This window comes from Chiloscyllium plagiosum, unplaced genomic scaffold (assembly GCF_037043375.1).
Source record: "Chiloscyllium plagiosum isolate Xiang-an unplaced genomic scaffold, Cpla_swu_hap1 HiC_scaffold_24, whole genome shotgun sequence".
NCBI classification, from domain to species: Eukaryota; Metazoa; Chordata; class Chondrichthyes; order Orectolobiformes; family Hemiscylliidae; genus Chiloscyllium; species Chiloscyllium plagiosum.
The window spans coordinates 29,126,011-29,151,273 of record NW_028270162.1 but is presented as its reverse complement, the minus strand read 5'-3'; the positions used below and the strand labels follow the sequence as shown (position 1 = coordinate 29,151,273).

The 25,263-nt window shown below is 40.5% G+C and overlaps 1 protein-coding gene across 1 annotated transcript in view; it reads right to left on the bottom strand.

Annotated features, from left to right (window-relative positions):
• Positions 1–25,263, bottom strand: part of brap (BRCA1 associated protein) — a 40,561-nt gene that overhangs the window by 5,147 nt on the left and 10,151 nt on the right. The window contains exons 4-10 of the mRNA XM_043715669.2: positions 19,656–19,845; positions 19,431–19,544; positions 18,742–18,890; positions 17,606–17,681; positions 14,114–14,252; positions 12,923–13,032; positions 2,798–2,887 (exon numbers count right to left, since the gene is read on the bottom strand). Of these exons, the coding sequence (XP_043571604.1) occupies positions 2,798–2,887; positions 12,923–13,032; positions 14,114–14,252; positions 17,606–17,681; positions 18,742–18,890; positions 19,431–19,544; positions 19,656–19,845 (868 nt within the window). The remainder of the gene's footprint in view (positions 1–2,797; positions 2,888–12,922; positions 13,033–14,113; positions 14,253–17,605; positions 17,682–18,741; positions 18,891–19,430; positions 19,545–19,655; positions 19,846–25,263) is intronic.

Below are 25,263 nucleotides of genomic sequence, written 5' to 3'. Positions count from 1 at the left end.
CAATCCAGAGACCCAGCCAATGCCTTCGGACAAGAAATTAACAAATTCAAACAACAAAAATCTGGAACCAAAAGCTAGTCTTGGAATGGTGCCACAAAACTGTCATCAATTGTCATAAAAATCCATATAACTTATACTTTAGGGAAGGAAATCTGCCATTCATACCTACAGATACCTCTAGACCCAGTGCCAACATTAAAGATGTACCTGCATTAGATGGACTGCAATGGTTCTCTAACGTGGCTCACCACCTCCTTTGCAAGGGCATTTAGGGATGGGCAACAAATGTTAGCCTTGTCAGCAACATCCACATCCCATGAAAAGTAAAAGCAATTTAGATAAATCATGATTCAATGTTGGAATTTCACATTTTTGGTGGAAACTTCTTCATTAGTTCTGAAATTTAATAAGAGGTTTAATAGTTAGTTAGTTTGTATGCAGATGACACCAAAATTGGAGGTGTAGTGGACAGCGAAGGAGGTTACCTCAGATCACAACAGAATCTTGATCAGATGGGCCAAAGGGCTGAGAAGTGGCAGATGAAGTTTAATTCACATAAATGCAAGGTGCTGCATTTTGGGAAAGCAAATCTTAGCAAGACTTATACACTTAATGGTAAAGGTACTAAGAAGTATTGCTGAACAAAGAGACCTTGGAGTGCAGGTTCATAGCAACCTTGAAACTGGGGTCGCAGGTAGATAGGAGAGTAAAGGCGGCGTTTGATATGCTCCTTTATTGGTCAGAGTATTGAGTACAGGAGTTGGGAGGTCATGTTGCGGCTGTACAGGACATTGGTCAGGCCACTGTTGGAATATTGTGTGCAATTCTGATCTTCCTATCGGAAAGATGTTGTAAAATTGAAAGGGCTCAGAAAAGATTTACAAGGATGTTGTGAGGGTTGGAGAATTTGAGCTATAGGGAGAGGCTGAACAGGCTGTGGCTGTATTCCCTGGAGCGTCGAAGGCTGAGAAGTGACCTTTTAGAGGTTTACAAAGGCATGAGGGGCATGGATAGGATAAACAGACAAAGTCTTTTCCCTGGGGTTGGGGAATCCAGAACTCGAGAGCATAGGTTTAGAGTGAGAGGGGAAAGATATAAGAGATCTAAAGGGCAACTTTTTCACACAGAGGGTGGTACGTGTATGGAATGAGCTGCCAGAGGAAGTGGTGGAGGCTGGTACAATTGCAACATTTCAGAGGCATTTGGATAGGAAGGGTTTGGAGAGATATGGGCCGGGTGCTAGCAGGTGGGACTAGATTGGGTTGGGATATCTGGTCAGCACGGATGGGTTGGACCGAAGGGTCTGTACATGTCTATGACTCTATTTGGACCATAAGACATAACAGCAGTAGACCATTCAGCCTGCTGAGTCCATTCCACCACTCAGAGATCATGGCTGATCTGATAATTCTCAATTCCATTTTCCTGCCTTATCTATAACTTCAGATACCTTCAATGCAATCCTCTATGGCAATATCATTTCTTTCCTCAGATAAGGAAACTAAAGCTACACAATGCTCCAGGTGCAGTCTAGCCAAAATCCAATAGAATTGAAGCTAGAGTTCGCTATTCTGTACTCAACATTTGTTGCATTAAAGGCCATTAGCCTTCCTAATTGCTTGCTGCACCAAAATGAGCCTTAGTAATTTATCAACAAGAACACTTAGATCCCTTTGTACGTCTACACTGTCCAATACCTTACCATTTAAGAAGTACTCTGCACATCTGTTTCACCTACTAAATTGGATAAATTCACTTTTTCCCCCCATATAATATTCCCATCACTAAACCTACCCAAGTCCTCCTGGAACCACCATTTTACATTGCGCAGTACATATTTCCACTTCACACTGTATCATTCACAAATTTGGAAATATTACATTTGGCCCTCATCTTCAAATCATCAATAAAGATTGTGAACAGCTGAAGTATGATCCTTGTGGTACCCCACCAGTCACAGCCTGCCAATGTTAGAATGACCCATTTATTCTTATAATGTTTTCTGTCTCTTAGCCAATTTAATCAATGCCAGTATATTACCCTCTGTCCCATGTGCTTTAAACATTTCTCATCAGCTGCCTGCGATACTTAATCAAAAGCCTTTTGAAAGTCTAAGTATACAAGGTCGACCTATTCCTCTTTACAAATATTGTTAGGAACATCTTTGAAAAACTCCAAGTTCATCATATATGATTTCCCATTCCCAAATCCATGCTGACTGCCTAATTAGATCACTATCAACCAACCTGTTTATCTATTTTATAGTAGATTCTAGAATTAGTGAGGCATAGTGGCAATGTCACTGGAATCCAGAACCTAAGCCTAACGCTCTGGGGCATGGATTTGAATCCTACCCATGGCAGATGGTGAAATCGGAATTCAAAAAATCTGGAATAGAGGGCTGGCCTAATGGCGAACTTGAAACCATTGTGAATTGTCATAAAAAAACCATCTGGTTCACAAATGTCATTTTGGGAAAGAAATCAGGTCATCCTTACCTGCACTATCTTACATGTGACTCCAGACCCACAGCAATGATTCTTAACTATTCTCTGGGAACTTAAGGATGGGTAATAAATGCTGGCCTTGCCAGCAAAGCATGCAATTGTAAGGCTAACAGCTCTATAGTTCCCAGTTTTCACTCTTGCTTCCTTCTTAAATAGTGGTTGACATTTGCAAGCATCCAACCCTTAGGAATCATTCAGAATCTACAGAATATTGAAAACAACAGATTATGTTCTCCTACTTTCTGGAACAAGAATGGCAAGAGTGAAAAAGAAACATGAAATCAACTTACCTCTTCTGCTGCATCCTTTTCCAAGTGTACTATTTTGTTTTCCCAGTAGATGCGTTGAGATTCTAGCTGACTAGTCAGGAGGTATGAATACTATCAAGAAAAAAAAAGTTTACAAAATCTATTAAATCGTTTTACGAAATGGTTCATACAGAACACGAAACATGTTTGAAGTGCACTGCTGGACAAATTTGAACATATATTTCCGTGAAAATCTTAAGTACCATAGTAAAAACAAAAGCACCCATCCCTTTATTATGTTTAAACACTATTTTGATTTATATTTCTATTTCAGGATATTTCCCTTGCTCAGGAATGCTGGCAGGTAGCCATTATTGTTTTAGATTCAAGGTTGCAAGTCGCAGAATAAGCTGGGATTTGTCTAGCTAACAAGGCACCTCTTATTACTGAAAAAAAGGCTCATTTGTGCAATGCCTTGTATGAACAGTGGACATCACAGCCAGTGAAGTACTTTTAGAGTACAGTCGTTGCTGTGATGAAGGAAATGCCACAGTCGGTTTGAACGCAGGAAGCCCACACAAACACCAATGTAATAATAAACATATAATGTGTTTGATTGCGAGATAACCGTAACATTTCTGATAATGCAGTACTTCCTTTGTATTGTTCTGATGTGTCGACCTTGATTTTTGTGCTCAAGTCCTGGAGTGGACTTCAACCACACATTCTGACTAAGGGTTGAGAGGTTAGCAGTAGAAACAGATATCTTTTCAGTCCCTGGTACAGCAGAATGAAATTCCAACTTGGTACATTAAACTCCAACCCACAAGGATTTGCTTTTTGAATAATAATTTTACTTTATGACAAACATATATGCAATTTGCTGCCTTTCCTTTATGTACTCTAGCATATACACCCAAGACATAACTATTTGCAAATTCACTATGAGATACAATATTGAGAATCAGTTCTCATGATGAATCAATAAATGCATGACACGAAGTTGTGTGAACTGCCATTTAATAAAAACCAAAATCACTGCAGACGCTGTAAATCAGACACAAAAACAGAAATTGCTGGGAAAGCTCAGCAGGTCTGGCAGCATCTGTGGAGAGAAATCAGAACAGGAAGCTCCAAGGAAGGGTGGCTCAACTCAAAATGTTAACTCTGATTTCTCTATGAATAGTCCAAAGACTGAATATGGAACAAATTCACAATAACGGATGGGGATACACAGCCATTAAGCAAAACACCTCTTACTGTATAAATTCCATAGTTTCTACCAGTCCATGCCAGGGCAACTGTTGCATAATTGTATTTTGAGTAAAGTATTAGCTGAGAGTTCCAGACTAACTCAAGTTTTAGATTCCGAGTGCATACCACCACATTATCTGGAACATCATCCCCTTCCTCCTCCAAACGCTCACAGCTTTATTACTCAGTCCTGAGTATCTGGTCCTCCAGCTTCATTCATTAAGGATATGCCTATTAGAGAAAGTGCAAAACTTGACCTACTCTTATGAAATAAGGCAGGGCAGGTGACCAAGGTGTCAGTGGGGGAGCACTTTGGGGCCAGCGACCATAACTCTATTAGTTTTAAAATAGTGATGCAAAACAATAGACCAGATCTAAAAGTTCTAATTTGGAGAAAGGCCAATTTTGATGGTATTAGGCAAGAACTTTCAAAAGCCAGTTGAGGGCAGGTGTTCGCAGGTATAGGGACGGCTGAAAATGGGAAGCCTTCAGAAATGAGAGAACGTGTCCAGAGAAAGTACATTAGGGTGAAAGGAAAGGCTGGTAGGTATAGAGAAGGCTGGATGACTAAAGAAATTGAGGGCTTGGTTAAGAAAAAGAAGGAAGCATTTGTCAGGTATAGACAGGATTTTGGCCAGGTGCTGGCAGGTGGGACTAGATTGGCTTGGGATATCTGGTCAGCATGGACGAGTCGGACCGAAGTGTCTGTTTCCATGCTGTACATCTCTATGACTCTAAGTTCATATCCAAAGAAGGATTCTTTTAAAAAGCCGTTTTTTTAAAAAAAATCTTTATTTTAAATACATCAGTACAATCCATCCTTTACTGACAGAATTGGTGAAGTTTTTTTTAATTCATTGGATGATGATGTCACTAAGAGACATTTATTGCCCATCCCTAATAGGACAGAGGGGCAGTTAATAGTCAACCACATTTCACGTAAGGATGACAGTTTCCTTCTCTGAAGGACATTAATGAATCAGATAGGTTTTTCTAAAACTCGACAATAGTCATCATTAGACTCTTAATTCCAGACTTTTATTGAATTCTGCCATGGCGGGATTCAATTCCAGGTCCCATTATTAGGGTCTCTGGATTAATAGTCCAGTAGTAATAGCACTAGTCCACTGCCTCCCTAGTCCACTGGCTCCCCTGATACATTCATGAAAATTTTCTTCAAGAAGGTTTTGACATTTGGATGACTCAAACATCTTGATCAGTTGATGACAGATTTGGACAGGCATCCATATTAATATAAATAAAGTAATGGAAATGAATTGAACTTTTCCAAGTGTGTTACTTATTTTTTAAAAAGCAGCTATGCTTTCCAATATTCAATGATAGGCACTGTTGTGGGGTAAAGAGTTAGAGTTGGGGTTCAATGACAGAGTTTATTGTATAAGGAAATACTGGAGTTCCGGGGAGAGAGAAAGAGACACCAAAGAACAGTGGTCAACTGCAAGTTTTCTCTCAACCCAGAGCACATGTCAAGATACTTTTATACATTTTGCAATATAATAGGTCAGTGATGAGGCTATTGTCTTTGTAACATAGTTTGTTAATTGTAAACATTGCTGAATTGTTGATAATTTCAGTGCAGTTATTGTCAGTTCCAGCGCAGCCTTTGTTAATTTTAGCGCAGTCGTCAGTTTCAGCGCAGACAATGTCAATTTGAATGTCTGCACCAAAATCCATTACTGTAGTAATGGACGCTAATCACTGTTCCCGAGAAGGACGATTACTGCAGCCCTGGTTATTAGCACTTTGTATTGAGTCTGTATCAGCATTTCTATCAAAGGTGTTGGCTGGACCCAGACACTTTGGCAGGCAGTATACGCTACTCAAATGTGTATTCTCTCCCCCATCTGCCTTACAATAATCAACTATGATTCGGAGATGCCGGTATTGGACTGGGGTGTACAAAGTTAAAAATCACACAACACCAGGTTATAGTCCAACAGGTTTAATTGGAAGCACACTAGCTTTCGGAGCGACGCTCCTTCATCAGGTGATTGTGATGAAGGAGCGTCGCTCCGAATCACCTGATGAAAGAGCGTCGCTCCGAAAGCTAGTGTGCTTCCAATTAAACCTGTTGGACTATAACCTGGTGTTGTGTGATTTTTAACTTAGTAATCAACTAGGTTGAGAGTGCATTGTGCTGGCATTCTGGTGGCTCCAGGCAGAATCTGTGTTTGCTCTGCTGTCTCTCTCCATATGGTGGTTGGGTGGCCATCTTGGTCTGTCTGTCTGTCCTAGTGTCACTCTGCCCTGTGCCATCTCCCAATTCACTCCCCCCTTTGTGGTCAAGGAGGCAACTTTGGAGATCTCCAACAAACCAACAAGTTTACATGTAGAGGTAGGTCTTCTCTCGGAGGACCTCCTCCCGAGGGGTATCATGGAGTATCAATTTCGCTGGGAGCTCTTCCGTGGTGACACTCGCTGCTGGCACAGTTCTAGTCAGTAGTGCCTTACAGCAGAACTTTAAACACCAGAGGAGGCCCATATGGAATCGCAGCATGGGTGCAATGAGGAGAACTATCCCATGTGCCAAATAGGGCCCCCAAAAATTATCAACCGATTTAGCCAGCTGTCTGTAATTGTGGCTCCCTGTTGAAAATAATCTAGCTGGACTCGGATATTTTTGATGGCTTCTATTATGTTTGAAAAGTCATCAATAACATGGGTGATACAACTGTCACCAAACTCCCTCTTGCTGTGCTAATTGATAATCCACCGTGTAACGTGTCTGCTGTGTGTACAGTCTGAGTTCAGCCAACTCTGTATTTATTGCTTCCAGAGCTTTTGAGGATAGTCAGGCCACATACAAGGTAATTTCAGTTTTTAGTGCTGACGATCCCTGCTGCACCCCCCCAAAGATAGAGATCCCAAGAATCTATATCCCAGTGGGGGTCTGCCAGTCAGCACAGAACTCCTGGCTGATGAAGTAGGCCACTTTCCTTCTCCGAACATGTTCCCCACTGGGGCATGGTACAGTAAGGGGTGCAATTGTCCCTACAGTGAACAGGTTTGGGAGGTCACGTAAGTCCCCTTAAATAGAAAAATAAATGCCTTAGTCGCACGGTAACATACATTGTCCTGTCCTTCCATCTGTCTGTCCACCCATGTCGCCCCTGATCCCAAGTGTCCCCCCTCACAGCTGGTAAGTATCAACGGGGTATGTCCATGTGGCAGAATTGACATGAATGCCATTGCACTGACCACATATGAACTGACTGCCTGCAGTCACATTCAAACATGCCTGCTCGCTGCAGGTGCAGGCAAACTGTCCCTTGCTGACTGTATAGCACTGATAGGTGCACTGTGTCTGAACATGAGTAATGTTTGCGACCAGGGCATAAACACACTCCCATCCCTGCCCTAACAAACAGGTAATTACCAGGTTTTAAATGGGGCTTCCGGTGGTCCTGCCACATCTCCCCTGGACTCCCTGTACGTATTTTCCTATCTGCCGCTCCAGAGGTGTCTACTGTATGCAGTAGAGGGGTCCACATCAAGGTGGCCACAAACAGAGATTCTACTGATCGCGCCAGTGGGTAGCAGACAGTTCGGTTCCCATGTAAACTTAGGTGGTTTATATAGAAGAGGTTATCTTCAAATCCTGACATGCTCCTGACAGATGCGACACTTAAACACAGTTAAATACATACAGGTATAGATATTTAGCAGTGAAATAAAGTTATCAAAGTCTTTGTTTTCGTTAGGAGGTGCAATTGCGCTTTTGTGTGGTTTGTTCTGTTGTGTTTTCGGTACTTCCCCTGGGATGACAGTCTTATCTGCACCTGGGAAATGGTCAATGTCATAGGAGTCTTAAAATGGTTTTAGTTGGGTCCAGTGCTTCCATGTGCCTTTTCCTTTAACATCCAGGCAGGAGCAGGTGTCCCCACTTATTACCACGTCATATGGTCCATTCCATTTTGGGGCAAAGCCTGGTTTGTTGGGCAGTACTCGCACCAGGACACAGTTTCCTGCTGCTGGGACCTCAGAGAAGATTGAGTTCCCCTGCTTTGTCCGGTTTATCAATTACAGATTTCTGCATCGCTTTCAATTGGGCACTTAATTCCATCACATACCACCAAATTTTGTCTCTTACTGGAGCCACATCTGTGCCACCTGTGATTGTCGTCTCTGGCAATTGCATTGCTTACCCGGTCATTAATTCATATAGTGTTAGCCCGATTGCCTGATTCGTCATGGCTCTTATTTTCATTAGTATGGCTGGCAGCACCACAACCCATGTTCTGCCTGAGGTTTGCATAGCTGTGGATAAAGTATTTTCGAGCGTTCTATTCATTCTCTCTACCATCCCTGAGCTCTGGGGGTGATAGGGAATGTGAAAATTTTGTCCAATGCCAAGTAATTGGCAGCCAGTCCTCATGACCTTGTCTGTAAAATGCGTCCCTTGGTTAGAGTTGATCTGGAAGGGTACCCCCACTCGGGGATTACCTCCTCCGCTAATATTCTGGCTACAGTGGTCTCAGTGCAGCTTTTGGTTGGGAATGCTTCTACCCACCAAGTGAATTGGTCTATGATGACCAGGCAGTATGTTTCCCACGGAAGGTGATCGTGGTCCTGTGAAATCTATCTGAAGGTGTTCCCAGGGTCCCCTTGGTCTGGGCTGGTGTCCCATCCTAACTTTTATGGGTCTCTCTGGGTTATGTTGTGCACAAACCGTGCATCGGCAGCAGTACTTGGCCATGTCTCTTCCCATTCCCTTCCATCACACACACTCCCTCGGCTTGTAATCACAGCCTCTGGTGAAGTTCAAGCAATGCGTTCTGTATACACGCTGGTGCTACCACCTTGTCTGCTCGCCTCCAGACACCATCTTCCCCTTTGAGCACCCCTGCAGTTCTCATTTCTCTGTTTTCCTGCCGGGTGGTCCTCCTGTAGCTGCTGAATTTGGATAGAGACTTTGGCTCATTCAATAGTGGCCATTACAGCCTTGTCAATGGCTTCTTGTTCTGGGGTTTTCTGAGCTGCTCGGTCTGCTGCCTGGTTTCCTTTGAATTTTAACCAACGTGGACTCTTCTTTGCTGGCTCTTTTTATGGGCTTTTATTTTTATTACTGCAGCCTCTTTTGGCTGTTCACTGGCACGTAATAGTGCCTGCATTCTTAATTGGTGTTCGATAGAGGCTCCCCCTGCAGTGGTGAGCCCTCTTCTACCCCATGCCACCATGTGGTCACGAACTACACCAAAGGCATATTGACTGTCTGTTTATATATTCACGTTTTTTCCTTTTGCTAATTCCAGCGCTTTGGTGAGTGCGACCAGTTCGGCTACCTGTGCAGACTGACTTCCATCAATCCTTCCGGACATAACTGTTTCGAATTTATAATTTACCACAGCCCATCCTGTTTGGGGAGACCCTGCTACATATTTTCGGGACCCGTCCACGAACAGGGTCTCCTCAGCTGTGTCCGGGAGGGGGGTGGGGGTATCCTTTATTCTCTTCCTATCTTCATCCCCATCTATATCCCCACAATTGTGGGAATCCCGTGTCTAGAATTCCCTCAGCTGGGTTTTCACCAGTATCCCTAACTATTACCATGGATTGACTTGGGGGCAAAAGAAATGCCTGTCCGTTACTGTAAAAGCGAATTTATTCTGGGACTCAGGGTCTAACAGGATAGACCAGAACCCATCGGTTATGTCAAAAACAGTAAAAATCTTGTATCAGGGCTAAGCCATTTAAAATAGTGGAGGGGTCTGCTACAATGGGGTGCAATTTGGGGGTGACCTTATTTAGTCATGTATAATCAATGGTGAGCTGTGGCTCCCATCAGGATTTATTACAGGCCACGTCGGGGAGTTAGTTGTGCTTGTGGTTGCTTTCAGGATTCTCTATTTCACTAGTCCTTTCACTATCTCCACAACCGCTTTTCCTGCTTCGGGTTTTATTGGGTATTGATGGTGGGGATTATGCCCCAATCTGGGAACCCTCATCTAGTCTATGTTAACTAGACCTGTATCTAACTTTGTTTCTGCCCATGCTCCAGGGACGATGGCCCAGATGGCTCCAAATCCCCCATTTTCGAGGTTCCGGTCCCTACAGCTGGCTGTATCCACTTTAATAGTTTCAAGGTGACTTGTAAGTTTCCCAATCTTGGTCTTTCAACCATCCTGTCTGGGCCAAATCAATTTCCTTTTTGCACAATTGATTACAACATTATATTCTCTTATGAGATCATTGCCCGTTATGGTGTCCTCGTTATTTTGGCGTACACAGAATTTCATGGGGATACATATTGTTTATTTCTACGAGGGTAGTTTCGCTTAGGTAAGGCCGGTGTTTTATCTCCTCCTACCCCAGTTAAGTGAATCATTTTATTTGTGTGGGGTAAGGGTAAGTTTGTGAGAGACACAGCCGCTCCTGTGTCTACTATCATTTCACATTTCCTCCCTCCTATTACTGAGGGCACGTAAATTCTCCCCTCTCCCTTAACCTCACGAATGAGGGCAGCTTGTTGTCAGCTCTGCTGGCCTCAGGACTCCCGCGGTTCCGCAGTGTTTGGGGATGTCCCATGCTTTTCCCAGCACATTGCTTCTATGTGTCCTATTCTGTTGCAGTGGCTGCAGTACTTTACATTGTTCCCTGCTCTAACTCTTGTATTCTGTCCTCCAGCTCTTTAACATGTTCCTGGTCCTTTCTCCACCTACTTGTGGAGGCACTCACTTGTTCAATTAGGCCTGCTAAATGGTATAACAACATTATCCTGATTTTTTTTAGTTTTACTCCGTTTCTGTTTATATATCCACTCTCTCTGTTGTGCGAATTCTTTTCTTCATTTGCTCTGTCAACTGTCTGTCTTGTATTTCTCAATAAGGGGACCTGCAGTTTCCCCTTAAAACTTTGATCTGCCATTTAACAGACTGTGTATCCCCGGTTACGGCCCACAGTAAAGTGTTCCTAACCAGTGGGGACTTCTCTACCTCTACCAAATTGGTTCTTACCCCAGTTCACGGCCTTTGACCAGGGCACCAGTAACAGAAACCCTGCTCGCAGTGCCCCGGTTCATGGCCTTTGACCAGGGCACCAGTAACAGAAACCCTGCTCGCAGTACCAATTGTTGTGGGGAAAATCACTAGCCTCGGAGTCAGAGTTCAACGGCAGAGTTTATTGCACAAGGATATACCAGAGCTCCAAGGAGAGAAAGACACCAACAGTAGTGGTCACCTGCAAGTTTCACCTCAACCCGGAGCATATGTTAAGATACGTTTAAACATTTTGTAATATAATAGGTCATTGATGAGGTTATGGTCTTTGTAACATGGTTTGTTTATTGTAAACATTGCAGAATCGCTGATAGTTTTGATGCAGTCATTGTCAGTTCCAGGGCAGCCTTTGTTAATTTCAGCATGGTAATTGTCAGTTTTAGCACAGACATTGTCAATTTCAGCGGCTGCATGGAAATCCATTACTATAGTAATGGGTGCTAATCACTCGTCCTGAGAAGGACAATTACTGCAGCCCTGGCTATTAGTTTGATGTGGACTCAATACAAAGTTCTGTCAGCATTTTTATCAAAGGTGTTGGCTGGATCCAGACACTCTGGCAGGCAGTATACACTACTCAAATGTGTATTCGCTCCCCCACCCACCCTGCAATAATCAACCAAGTTGTAAGTGCATTGTGCTGGCATTCTGGTAGCCCCAGGCAGTATTTGTGCTTGCTCAGCTTTCTCTCTCCATATTATGGTCCAGTGGCCATCCGGTGTGTTAAGCAGCTAACTTAGGGCTCAGCGGCCATCCTGTGTGTCAGTGTACCTAGCGTCACCCTATCCCGTGCCATCTCCCACTTCAGCACCAATTAATATTAACCAATAAAACTGGTCATGTAGACAAAAGCATCCCTTGGCTCAATTAAAATTTGACACAGACAGCTCTATCCTTTAGATGGGATATTCTCCTACAGACAAAAGCATGTTAGCTAAAGACAAAAGATCATACTGATAGTTTAACTTGCAATTCATTTGGCCCCCAAGTATTTTATAAGCTCCAGAGAAGCCAGTTCACTCAAGATAAGTTACTGCATGCCCAGTACAGATGAGTAGGAGAATCTCAGCCAGACAGGTTACTGGCAGCTAACATCTTTGCTCATCCTGCCTTTACTTTCAATGCTACCACCATCAGTGACAGGGTAGGAAGAAGGAAAATCCACTAGTGCTGTCTTTATCAAAACCGAGAATTTCCAAAACTTGCTGGTAGCAGCAAAATTGCACCATTTACAATGGCATGTAAGATCCAAGTCATTAACTAATGGAGCATCTATATGCTCTTATAAATGCATTAAACTTTATCAGATGCTACTTCGTTTTTTCATTTCATAAAATTTTCTTCAGTCGGGAGAGGCGGATGGGCCGATCCAAAGCATACTCAATGTAAAATACCATTGCTACATCGGTTTGCTAACAATATGCTTGTACCAAAGCAAAAAAGAATTCACAAGCTGATCCATCTCGTGGTTTAATTATTAACAAATGTGAAGAAGCCGTGCCCATTTTCCCACCCCAACCCTCAACCCAAGAGTAAACCTATGGATGCAAGTTTTCAGCCCATCACTTAAATACTTTGTCGTTGAAATCATTTTCGCATCTAAATACACTTCAGTTGTATTGCAGTATGACCAAAATAGTTTGACCATATCACATCTCACTTTACTCTGGGTATAGACAAGGACAGCAGCATCTGAATACAAGACGGTACACTTTCCACAGAACCAAAAAAAAACATGGAAGTTTGCAGTTAGGATATTCCATGATCAGAACCTGAGAAACAACATTCAATTCAGGAACTCTGTCTCGTGTGAAAGTCTTGAAGGTGGAAGGATGTTTTGAGAACTGAAGAGGAAACAAAGTAAAACATGAGCAAGTATTTGAAAAGGTTCACTAACCTCTAATTGAAGGGCATCAATCTTTTCATCTTGACAAGTGTCACCCTCGCACTCATACTGGACAATCTTTCCATCCGTTTTACTGGCCACCAAACGATGAACGTAGTTATCTATAGAAACCAAAATACAACTTCAATAGTGATAATGACCAAATACACGGAGTCATTCAACAAATATAAAATGCATTGCTAATTGTTAAGATTTCAATACATTAAATTTGCATTCTTTCACAACCAGTGAAATTAATTGTATGTGCCAACATCCTAATTTAAGAGCAGCCTCCTACCTGAATTTTTTTTTTACAATCAGAAGAAACCCATTACAGGAGATATTTAAGAATTTTTTTTAAATTTGGCTTTCCATGAGCTAATTAAACCAGCAAGTTGAGAGGCAAATATTGGCTTTCTCATACTTAAAATCGATAAAGGTACAGATTAGTTACAGGAGTTGCTATTCTCAAAAGAGATCTGACGAAGCCCCTTCAGAGCAATCTTAAAGTACTGCCAAAGCGGAACACAAGTATTGGTGATGATATCACTGGTTCCACTTTAACACTTCTTAGGAAACTCCTGCTTTCGGGTTATTCTTTACACTCCCTTGGTGAATCAGGAGTGTTAGTGGCTTAACAAGCTTGGAAGGGCAGTGATATTTTCAGTATCTTGTCAGTAATATAAATAATACTTGAAAAATATCAATATTTGCCTCTGCTCATTTTGTATTTTATTTCTCAATTTTAAAAAAATGATTAATTTCAAATTGAATCACTGGCCTTGTACAACAGAATAAATATTCGCAATTGTCAATAAGCAAATGATATGAAAGGAAACACAATATCAAAAGCCAACATGATCACAATATCCATGAAAAATCAAGATATTCAGAGTTTTTAACACCACTGTTGTAATTGTCAGAAAGCTAATTGTTTAGTCGAGAGTTAATGTAATTTAACTCAAAGACTATTTGTTTCACATATCTACAGCTGCCTGATTTGAATTCACAGCCAGAAACAAGTAGCACTCTTAATGCTAGAGTATCAAGCATTAATAATTGTATTGGTATAAGAACATGCCTTATTTAGTAAAAGTACTGAAGTTATCTTAATTTCAATTAAGGCAATCAGTGATAAGGACCACTGGTTACAAAGCTATATACTCGAGAAATAAAAAAAAAGCTATTTCTTGCAAGAATTACCTCCTGCGTAGTCCCAAACTCTGTGATTGGTCAGCTGCATGGCATATGTGTGTTGGGTTTCCTCAAAGTGTTTATATGCATGACGACTGACATATCGGCCACATCCTATGTGTCCACATATCAAACAAATCCACAGGTTCTGTATGAGATGAAGGGTGAAAAAAAAAATTTTTAGGTGACATTGAGCAAAAGTATCTTCAGACTTATCTGACATACTTTCTGCACTGTTAGCAGTAACACAGACTTTTTAATTTGGATAAATGAGAGAATCCTTATCCAGTACATGATCACCTAACATTCTATAGGTATGTTAGGAATAAAAGAATGACTAGGGTAGGAATAGGTCCAGTCAAGGATAGTAGTGGGAAGTTGCGTGTGGAGGCAGAAGAGATTGGGGAGACACTGAATGAATACTTTTCTTCAGTATTTACTCAGGAACAGGGCATTGTCGTCGATGTGAATATTGAGTCACAAATAAGTAGAATGGATGGCTTTGAGGTATGTAGAGAAGAGGTGTTGGAAATCCTGGAAAAGGTGAAAATAGATAAGTCCCCTGGGCCTGATGGCATTTATCCTAGGATTCTCTGGGAAGCAAGGGAGGAGATTGCAGAGCCATTGGCCTTGATTTTTATGTCCTCTTTGTCTACTGGAGTAGTGCCAGAAGACTGGAGGATAGCAAATGTGGTTCCCTTGTTCAAAAAGGGGAGTAGGGATAACCCTAGTAACTATAGGCCGGTGAGTCTCACTTCTGTTGTGGGCAAAGTCTTAGAGAGAATTGTAAGGGATAGGATTTATGCACATCTGGATAGGAATAATGTGATCAAGGATAGTCAGCATGGTTTTGTGAAGGGCAGGTCGTGCCTCACAAACCTTATTGAATTCTTTGAAAAGGTGACGAAGGAGGTTGATGAGGGGAAAGCGGTAGATGTGGTATATATGGATTTTAGTAAGGCGTTTGATAAGGTTCCCCATGGTAGGCTACTGCAGAAAATACGGAGATATGGCATTGAGGGTGAGTTGGAGGTTTGGATTAGGAATTGGCTGGATGGAAGAAGACAGAGGGTAGTAGTTGATGGCAAAGTTTCTTCATGGAGTGCCGTCACTAGCGGTGTTCCGCAAGGATCTGTTTTGGGACCATTGCTGTTTGTCATTTTTATAAATGACCTGGAAGAGGGGTTAGAAGGTTGGGTGAGCAAGTTTGCGGATGATACGAAAGTCGGAGGAGTTGTTGACAGTGAGGAAGGATGTGGCAGGTTACAGCAGGATATAGAGAAGCTGCAGAGCTGGGCAGAAAGGTGGCAAATGGAATTCAATGTAGCTAAGTGTGAGGTGATTCACTTTGGGAAGAATAACAAAAAGATGGGGTACTGGGCTAATGGTTGGATACTTGGTAGTGTGGATGAGCAGAGGGATCTTGGTGTCCATGTACACAGATCTCTGAAAGTTGCCACCCAGGTAAATAGTGCGGTGAGGAAGGCATATGGCGTACTGGCTTTTATTGGTAGAGGAATTGAGTTCCGGAGTCCTGAGGTCATGATGCAGTTGTATAAGACTCTGGTGCGGCCGCATCTGGAATATTGTGTGCAGTTTTGGTCGCCATACTATAGGAAGGATGTGGAGGCACTGGAACGGGTGCAGAGGAGGTTTACCAGGATGTTGCCTGGTATGGAAGGAAGATCGTATGAGGAAAGACTGAGACACTTGGGGCTGTTTTCATTAGAGAAAAGAAGGTTTAGGGGTGACTTGATTGAGGTGTACAAGATGATTAGGGGGTTAGATAGGGTTGACAGTGTGAACCTTTTCCCGCGTATGGAGTCGGGTATTACAAGGGGGCATAGCTTTAAATTAAGGGGGGGTAGATATAGGACTGAAGTTAGGGGTAGGTTCTTCACTCAGCGAGTCGTAAGTTCATGGAATGCCCTGCCAGTAGCAGTGGTGGACTCTCCCTCTTTATGGGCATTTAAGCGGGCATTGGATAGGTATATGGAGGAAAGTGGGTTAGTATAGGTTAGGTGGGCTTGGATCGGCGCAACATCGAGGGCCAAAGGGCCTGTACTGCGCTGTATTCTTCTATGTTCTATGTTCTATGTTTTTAAAGGCTTGACAAATATAAGCCATAGTCAATGTTTTCTGGGTGATCTTCCATTTTATTGGTCCAGTTGAAATTTTCCTACTTTTGTTTATTTTATCCTTTATTTCTTGCTCACTGTGCCTCATTTGCTTTCTCATCTTGGTCTTAATTTTATATCTGTTAATTTCAATTTGTTACTTCATTTGTTTGTCTCTTATGTAATTTTCTCCTCACCTGTGTGCATCCTATTCTTTCTCTTTATCAGCCATGCGCACAAAAACACTTAACTATGAAATAATGTCAGGTGAAAGTGAATTTGGAATCTAAGATGTCTTGTAATCCCATCATTTGCACAGGGAAATGTGAATTACTAAATAAAATGCGCTCTTTATTGAATCAGTTCAAACCAAAGGTTCAACTGCCAAATGGACAGCAAACACTGTAATGAACATTAATCAAAAAAGCAGAAGACTGCAGATGCTGGAAATCTGAAATAAAGACAGAGTGTTGAAAATACTGAGCGAGCTATCGCAGTATCGGTGCAGAGAAACGGAGTCAACGTTCCAAAGCTGATGTTCTGACGAAAGATCACAGGTTTGAAAATTAACTGTTTGTCTCTAGAAATGCTGCCATATTTGTTGACCATTTCCAGCATTTTTGTTTTCACTGCAATGTACATCACTGGTTTCCTAACTTTTATGGCAGTTAAATAAGGGATTAAAATTATTTAAAGCAACATGTAAAGGCTACAAATGACCAACATGTTAGCCAACAGCATGAAAAAATGCAGCTTTACAAGACTGGATTTCTTAATAAATTAAGAGCTCTTGACGTGGCTTCTCCAACAGTACAGTCTAAAGGTATTACTACTTAACCCCGCTTTATATAACACGTGGGGTATTAAAAACAAAGTAATCTTGTTACTCCACGTGCATAAGACAGAACAATCTGAACTACAACGCATTTTTTTAAAAACTGGTTAGATAAAACACTCCAGAAAGTAAAAGAAAATAACCTCAGGATTAAAGTTATTTTCCTCATCACACTAAGTAAAAGGAGTCTTGGCAGTCTCAATTCATTGCTTTATGGCATATGCTCACCACACACAGCTGGTTAGAGTTCTGATGAATGGAGCAATTTCATTTAGGAAATCTTGGTAGGAACGTTGTGAAGATTTGATACAGCAAGGGCTTCATTATTCAGGATATGACCAAGACACAATGAGTCAGACCCTAATTTTCTCTGCACTAGCTACAAAGTGACTGACAAAGGCTTGAATGAGACACCAATACCACAAGTGGATAATATGTTAAGGTCCATAGTCCTAACAATATTCATGTGGCAAACATTCCTTTTCAAAGGAAACACAAAGAATTAGTACCTGACATGCTTTAAACATTTTATTTATCAGTCTTGCTTACCTCCTGGACTCCACACTCAAAACATTTGTTTTCTTCAACTGGCTCCGGGGTCTGACAGTACCTGCAAACCGGGCATCTAAGAGAAAGTAAAATTCCTAGGTTATTGATCAAACTAGATAAACAAACTTCTTTAAACATGAACGTAAACATGAACATTTACAGAAGTGCAAAGGATAATAGCATTTCTGCACTTTCATACAGACTCTATGAGGCCAAACAGACATACAGGCCAAATGTAGAAATAAATTAGTACATTGTCCTGATTTCGGAAATACTCTCACAACCACAAATGCCATGACCGCTTTGGTAAAAAAGACTAATGACTAGAAGTGAGTTTCAAATCAAGATACAAAGTCATTGGGTAGAATTTATTTATCTTGAACAAACAAAAGGCAGAGAGAGAACAGTGTGACACAGTAAGCTAAAATATCAAGTTTCCAAAATTAGGCCAATTTGGAGCTACTCCAGTTTACAGCCATCTGATTTCACCTGGTATGTTTTCTGTTAATTTGCTTTCGCATTTTACATTTTCTAAACCTGCAATGTCACAACAAAGCAAGCTAACAATTGCACTAAATCCATCAACACACAATTGCTGACTGAATTTGAATAAAGAGGTCAGGATTCAGTTCTAGAAATCAGAATTATTCTTTCATTATCAGTTTAATTCTGTAGTAACATTGTACACCATTAATAACTTTTCATCCATTCCTTTATAACTGGTCTCGCACATGACACAATTCATTTTCTCGTCTACTGAAATACTCCCAGACTACATCTGAAAGCATCCATATGTAACACACATGTGACATGTCCCATGATGTACTTAAAGCTGATATAGATGAGATGGCTACATGCTCAAAGAGCTTTTCCTTCTAAAAGCCAAATCATCAACTGTCAGGATTTAAATACAGTTATTGCTAAGATAGGTCATATAAATATTTTTGTGCTATGCAAGAGTTTTGCAGTGTGGAAATCTGAAAGCATATAACATAGTATCTTTAACAAAATATTTTACCCCACACTTTACTTCAAATATACCATACACCAATTATGCAGACAACTGGAGTTGCTAAGTGTAGAACTTATTTGATAGCCATCCTGTGTTTTCACAGTTCAAATTCCATGCAACTTACGTTGTATCCTCCCAGTGTTGCAAGCAATGACTATGAAAGCTATGATTACAGAGAATTGTTAGAACACCATTTACAGACTCGTCCATTCTTTCAAGGCATACAATGCATGGTGGCAACTCGGTTACACCCATTACAGGAAGACTGGCTCCCTAAAAGATAGAAAGTATAAAATCAACATGAAAAACATCAAAACAAAGTTAAGACTCATACAGTCACAATAGCAGATATAGAATGGGTTTGAAATAGCTACAGCCCTATTAAAAACATAATGAGAAGTCAGTTAAAGAACTGCTGTCAAGTTGGAGCGTATGATTGAAACTTCAGAAAAGCTATTATTCTTTCTTCAACTCCACTACTGGAACTTTCAAACATCAAGCTTCTCCTTCTATCAAGATAGGGGAGATGAAGATAGTCAAAGACAGACATTTTCAAAGTTGCCTTGGCTGCTTTATCAGGGGGTTCTCAAAGAACATTTATGTTCCTTCTTAAATTTTCTTTCATTAAAGAAAGAAAGAATGGAGGGGCAGTTCTACTTACAAACAAAACATATCTAAGATAATAAGCCACGCAAACTAAATGACAGAGTAAATGGTGTTAGGGATTCGGATTGGCAGCAGCAGATGCCTATTTAGTTACAATATTTGAATATATTAAAATGCAGACTTTAGTAAATATGGCACAATACCTACATCCTCAGATTTGATGACCTCAGCTCTTTCCACATATACCAGCTGGCAAACGTCATCTTCAATTGAATTAAATTGCCGACCATTGCAGGCAGTATAAAAGCTATCTGCTTCAGCCTGAAAAATGGACAGAGTTAAAAAAGACTGCACTGGAAAAAGCAACATTATATTTAATATTTCTACACAACTAAATCTACAAATCAAATTGAAACAAATACCATTACTTACCTGTGAACAGAATTTGACGAGAACCATATATTGGTTTGGAGTTGAATCCCTTATTATTTTCATGTGCTCAATTGAATCATCAAATGGTGCAACAAATCTCATAAGGTCGTGGCTAGTCATGGTGGCGGGGACAGTAAGGATACACAACATGGCACTGCGTCTCACATCTTCTTTTAAGGACGTCATCTTGCTAAGAAGAAAAACAATACGCTTGAACTCTCCTAGAAAGTGCAAGATGACAGTCATGAGTAGTAACACAAAATCTGCATTTGGTACTACTGGTAACGAAAAGGGATGACAGTTTTTACAACTTGAGTACACCAAATAATTAATGCTTTTGGTGCAAACCAGAAGTTCATGTATATCCACTAAATGGATGATATGAGCAAATTTTTGGATTGTGTCCATTGGTATATTCATTTTAAGTCAAAACACTGCAAACGTGCCAGCTTCCCTCAAAATACAACCTAGAACTGTTGAGGTATACTTCATGTGCAAAACTTGCCACATAATACCTTCGTTCTCAGACTGTGGGAAAGCCCAGCATACCAGAAGTACCAATTGAATGTTCTGTCTTACCATCCTCAGATCTCGAGCATCAGAGCCAACAGTTTTCAATCTATTCAATTCGTTCAAATTACCTGTTTTAGGCAAACAAAAACTATTGAGCGACTGAATGAATGAAAATTATGGGCATGTTCTCCACAGTCAGATGTACAGCACAGAAACAGACCGTTCAGTCCAACTTATCCTGAACTAATCTAGTCCTATTTGCCAGCACTTAGCCCACATCCCTCTAAACCCTTCCTATTCATATACCCATCCAGATGCCTTTTAAATGTTGTAATTGGATCAGCCTTCATTACTTCGCTTTCTGTATTTGACAGGTTCTGTACAGAATGCAATTGATTCTCGCTCCCCAAATAAAGAAGTTTCTCTTCATCTCTGTCCAAAATGGCCTACCATATATCCTGAGACAGTGACCTCTTATCTGACCACATGCAGCACCAAAAAGTCCTGGTCAAACTGAAGTCATGGAATTAGAAGAAACAATTCCATTGCTTCCAAAGGAAGATGGCTAAGTTGCCTTGTGGTTCAAATGTTACTTGGCACTTGTGCCAGGCAACAATCATCTGCTTCAAGATGATGTAAAGACGTGCCTTTTAAACTTAATGGCATTACTATCATCAAATTCCCCCACTAACATCCTTTATACTGGTCTTGACACACAACTGGATTTGCCAAATAAATAAGTGGACAAAAGAGCAGATCAGAGATTGAATATTTTGTGGCAAGTAACTAACCTCCTTATTCCTCCAGAATCTTTCCATTACCTAAAGGGCAAAAGACAATAGTGAGATGGAATATTTTACTTGGCCTGGACAACGGCAATTTCAATAACTGTCAAGAAGCTCAACATTGACCAGGACCACTTAATCAGCATCCCACCTCATCACTGACTCACTCTACTGTCAGTACAGAGTCACTGCATTGCAAATACACACAATATAACAACTTATTAAGGTTTCTTTAAAAGCATCTTCTGAACTCACAATTTATACCAACTAGAAAAACAAAGCAGTAAGCTCATGGAAAAGACAAACATTTGCAAGCTCCCCAGTAAGTCATGCATTTCACTGACTTGGAAACTGATGGACACTATACAACCCTTGGGACAAAATCCTAGAACTTCTTACCCAAGCAAAGGAAGCACCTTCAGCAGATGAAGTCAGTGGGTCAATTCAATGGCTCACCAACATCAAGACAATTAGAAATGGGCAATTATGTCTAAATCCAGTGAATAAACAACAACAAAAAAATTTGGTAACTGAGCACTATCCCGCAAAACGTTTTATTTTCCATTAGCCCTGCCTCCCCAGTGCAGATTGGCAGTTATTGTTATCAGAAACAGTTACGACCACTCCCTCCTACTTAATAACTTTTGAAACCACTCTTTGTAAGTAGGTCACTTCCATGAAATAGCAAAAACAGAGGCAAAATACACCAAATTCCTACAATGAGACAAGAGAGATTTAAGGATCAAAGGAATAGAAATAAGAACTAAGATGATGTGTGTGTGTGTGTGTGTGTGTGTGTGTGTGTGTGTGTGTGTGTGTGTGTGTGAGTGTGAGAGAGATGTCAGAGCAGTCAATCACAAACAATTTAAAAGGTATGGCTCTTTGATTTAATACGAATACGAAGTGAACAATATAACTACTGTTTAGACAAACGCGCAACTTGCACCACAACTGTACTTCATTGATTAATACAAAACAAACATTCCCACAGAATTAGCACTGCTAACTTGTCAGTATTCTGTAATTAAATGAAAAAAACATGCAGAATCTTGAACATAAATTATAAATGAGGTACAATATTCCCAGACATTCCTCATTATTTTTCTGAATAACCCAAGGTTGGTCATGGTGACCAATGCCATCAAATAGGCTTCAACACAGTCAGCGAGTATTCATTTATTTAAAATTAATTTTGTTCCATTCTTCATTCTCTTCTTCAATAACTTTCTGAAACACTTGGAAATGCTTTAGACACTGAAGAGTTATAAAGGGAAATGATAAATGGGGATCACATGTTCATCAGTAATTCTGATATTGCCATTCAAAATATTCGATTTTTTCATCTATTTGTAGCCGCAGATGGACACTGTATTATGAGCATTCCTAATTTACTTCAAATATTCAGCAACTGCAGACTTTACATTTTATTCTCTACTATATTTGCATTAGGAGACATTTTTCTCTAATTTGTCTTTTCCTCATCAAAAACAAAAGGCAAAAGAATTTGTTCCAAGTTTTGCAAAAAGTTCCAGACATAATAGCATCTCTGAACAGGTTGATTAGTAACTATCTGTAAAGCAGACTCAGAGGGTTCTTCCAGTGCAATTGGCAGTGTCCCTACCTTTGAGCAAGGAGGCCAGGGTTCAAGTTCCACCTGACCTCCAGAGGTGTAACATAACATCTCTGAACAGGTTGATAAAAAGTATAGAAAAAAAAACAGACCCAGCACCTACCTTCCTGCTCTCCCTACTTCTCCATCACCTTTGATGGTTTGCATTGCTCTTAATGGGCTTTGCAATTTAAAACAGTTATATGGCTACACAGTTCATTTAATGGTGGTGGTTAGTTGTTAAGTACAAAACATCTCAAAGTAAGTTGATGAGAAAGAAAACGGGAAAAAAATAGCCAAGGTAGAAAATTCCAAAGATTCACTACCCAGAGAGTTAAAAAATATTCTCACCTTAGAAATAAATTACATCAATTTTTAAAAACATTGTGCCCCTGGTTCCAGATTCCCAACCTGGGGAAACATCTTACCTTCATCTGCCCTGTCTACTCTATTAAGTATTTTGCAGGTTTCAATGAGATCACCTCCCATCCTTCAAAATTCTCGAAAATACAGACCCACCTTGCCCAATTTCTCTTCAAAGAACAGTCCTGCCTTCCCAGAACAGCCTGGCAAACGTTCATTACACTCCCACTTTCCCTGAGATAAGGAGACGAAACTTGCCTACTATTTCTCTTGACCATCAGATTCCTAGTTATGTCATGCCTTTCCTCATTCTTCAGTTTATCAGTCACACTTCTCCCATTTTCTTCAATTTTGTTTGACCACAAAGCCCTCAATTTATGTCAGTGTTCTTCCTCTCATCCGACCCAGCAGATCACATTGGTCCTCTTATCCTCTTCATACATCACAGTCCTCTTTTCCTCTCATTAGTCACAGCGGTACTCATCCTCCTCCTTCATTCATTGCTTGCTTAGTTCAGGCTGCCATTTTTAACAACCCAAATTACCCACACAGCCCCTTGTCAACTTACAACCACAATACATTCACCGATCTTTTGGAAACTATTGTTCAGCAGATTTAGTACGGAAAATTCAATTGCTAAAAGTAGGATAAAAAAGGTCATAGAAATTCTAAACTGCAAACAGGAATGCCATGTACTTATCTCAAAATATTGCTAATTAAAACACATTACTCACTCCTCTCATTAAATGCTTCCTAAAACGTGGACTGACCAATAGCAAATGATCTAAAAACTGGGTGCATTAGCAGTAATGTATCGTCCCACCCACACTGCATGTGTTTATTCCAGTTGAGGTAACACATTCATTCCAGACCAAGAACAGTTTTGAATGACTATATACTTCAACAACTTCAAACACAGAATAGAAAGCTATGAAAGCTGATTACCAGCTAAAATAAATTACTGAACATAGTTCCAAATCTTTACAAAGCAATAGTTAATCAATGTAGTGTCAAGAGCAGCACTCAATACTAATATCAAGTGGCAATATGGAACACACCAGAAAAAGTTGTCTTGTTAATGGAACTTCAAAGTGAAATGATAGGCATGTAAAACTTACAGATACAATTCACTATGCACATTATTCTCAAGTCACAGTAATTAATGAAGGTGGCAGATGCAGGGAATGAATTGGGATTAATGCAAACCATTATAGCACATTAGAAGGTTGCACTGCTAAAATTAGATGAAATAGGGTAAGAGGAGGCTCCCATGGAGGATCATCACCAGCATGACCAGTTAGGCTCTTTCAATTATATAATTTCAATGCAACGTTCATTTGATTAAAGTTTCATACTTGCAAAAAGATTACAAAGAATCCAGAGTTTCTCAGTCATAAAACCTTGTATCTCCTTTTTATCTTTGGGTAGCGAGAATTGGACATTTTGCTGTCGAATTGTGCCCACCTAATTATAACATTAGTAAAGTGTATATTGCTGAATAGCAATATGAAATCAAAAGTCTGAATTATTTACAGCACGAATAGGCACTTCTTAATTAGCCTGCTCATGGAATAACCTGATAATTTTGGTGTAAAGTTGCATGAAAGCACAGGTCACAGCATCAGTCAGAAGAAAGCTCTATTGACCTAATTCTTCCTTGCATATGCTGATTCATCAGCTGTACTTTTTATAGCATTCTTTTAAGTTTAGCTAACTGAAGTCTGCAAAAGCTCAGTGGGTAATGTCAATACTAAACTGCAAAGACCAGAAAGTCCCACATCCGTACCACTCTGTACCGAATTGACTAATCCCCACTGTGACAGCAGTTGAGAGGTTACAATAAACCTCAGCAGCACTGGCTTAGGGACAGTAAATCACCATCCAGTTATGTCTGCTGGAAGCAGGGAAGCTAAACTGAGAGCAAATTATAATCTATAGTTCACAGGAGCAATGTACTGAACTTATCAAACATCAGTAACTTCTAAAACGACATTGACAAGTCAGCAAAGTGGATAAATAGTTGGCAGATGAGGTTCAATGCAGTGAAGCACAAAGTGATGCACTTTGGTAGGGAGAACACTGAAAGACAATATAATATGGGGGCTACAATTTTAAAAGAGCTCAGGAACCTGGAGGTAAACATGCATAAATCATAGGAAGATGGCAAGACAAATGGAGAGAGCAGGTAATAAAGCTTACAGGGTCATGATTTCATGAATAGAGACATCGAGTGTAAGAGCAAGGAGTGATGGTGAGTTGGAGTACTGTGTATAGTTATGGGCACCAAGATGTATACGCATTGAATAGGAGAAGCTATCTTCCAGGAATGAAAACTTCA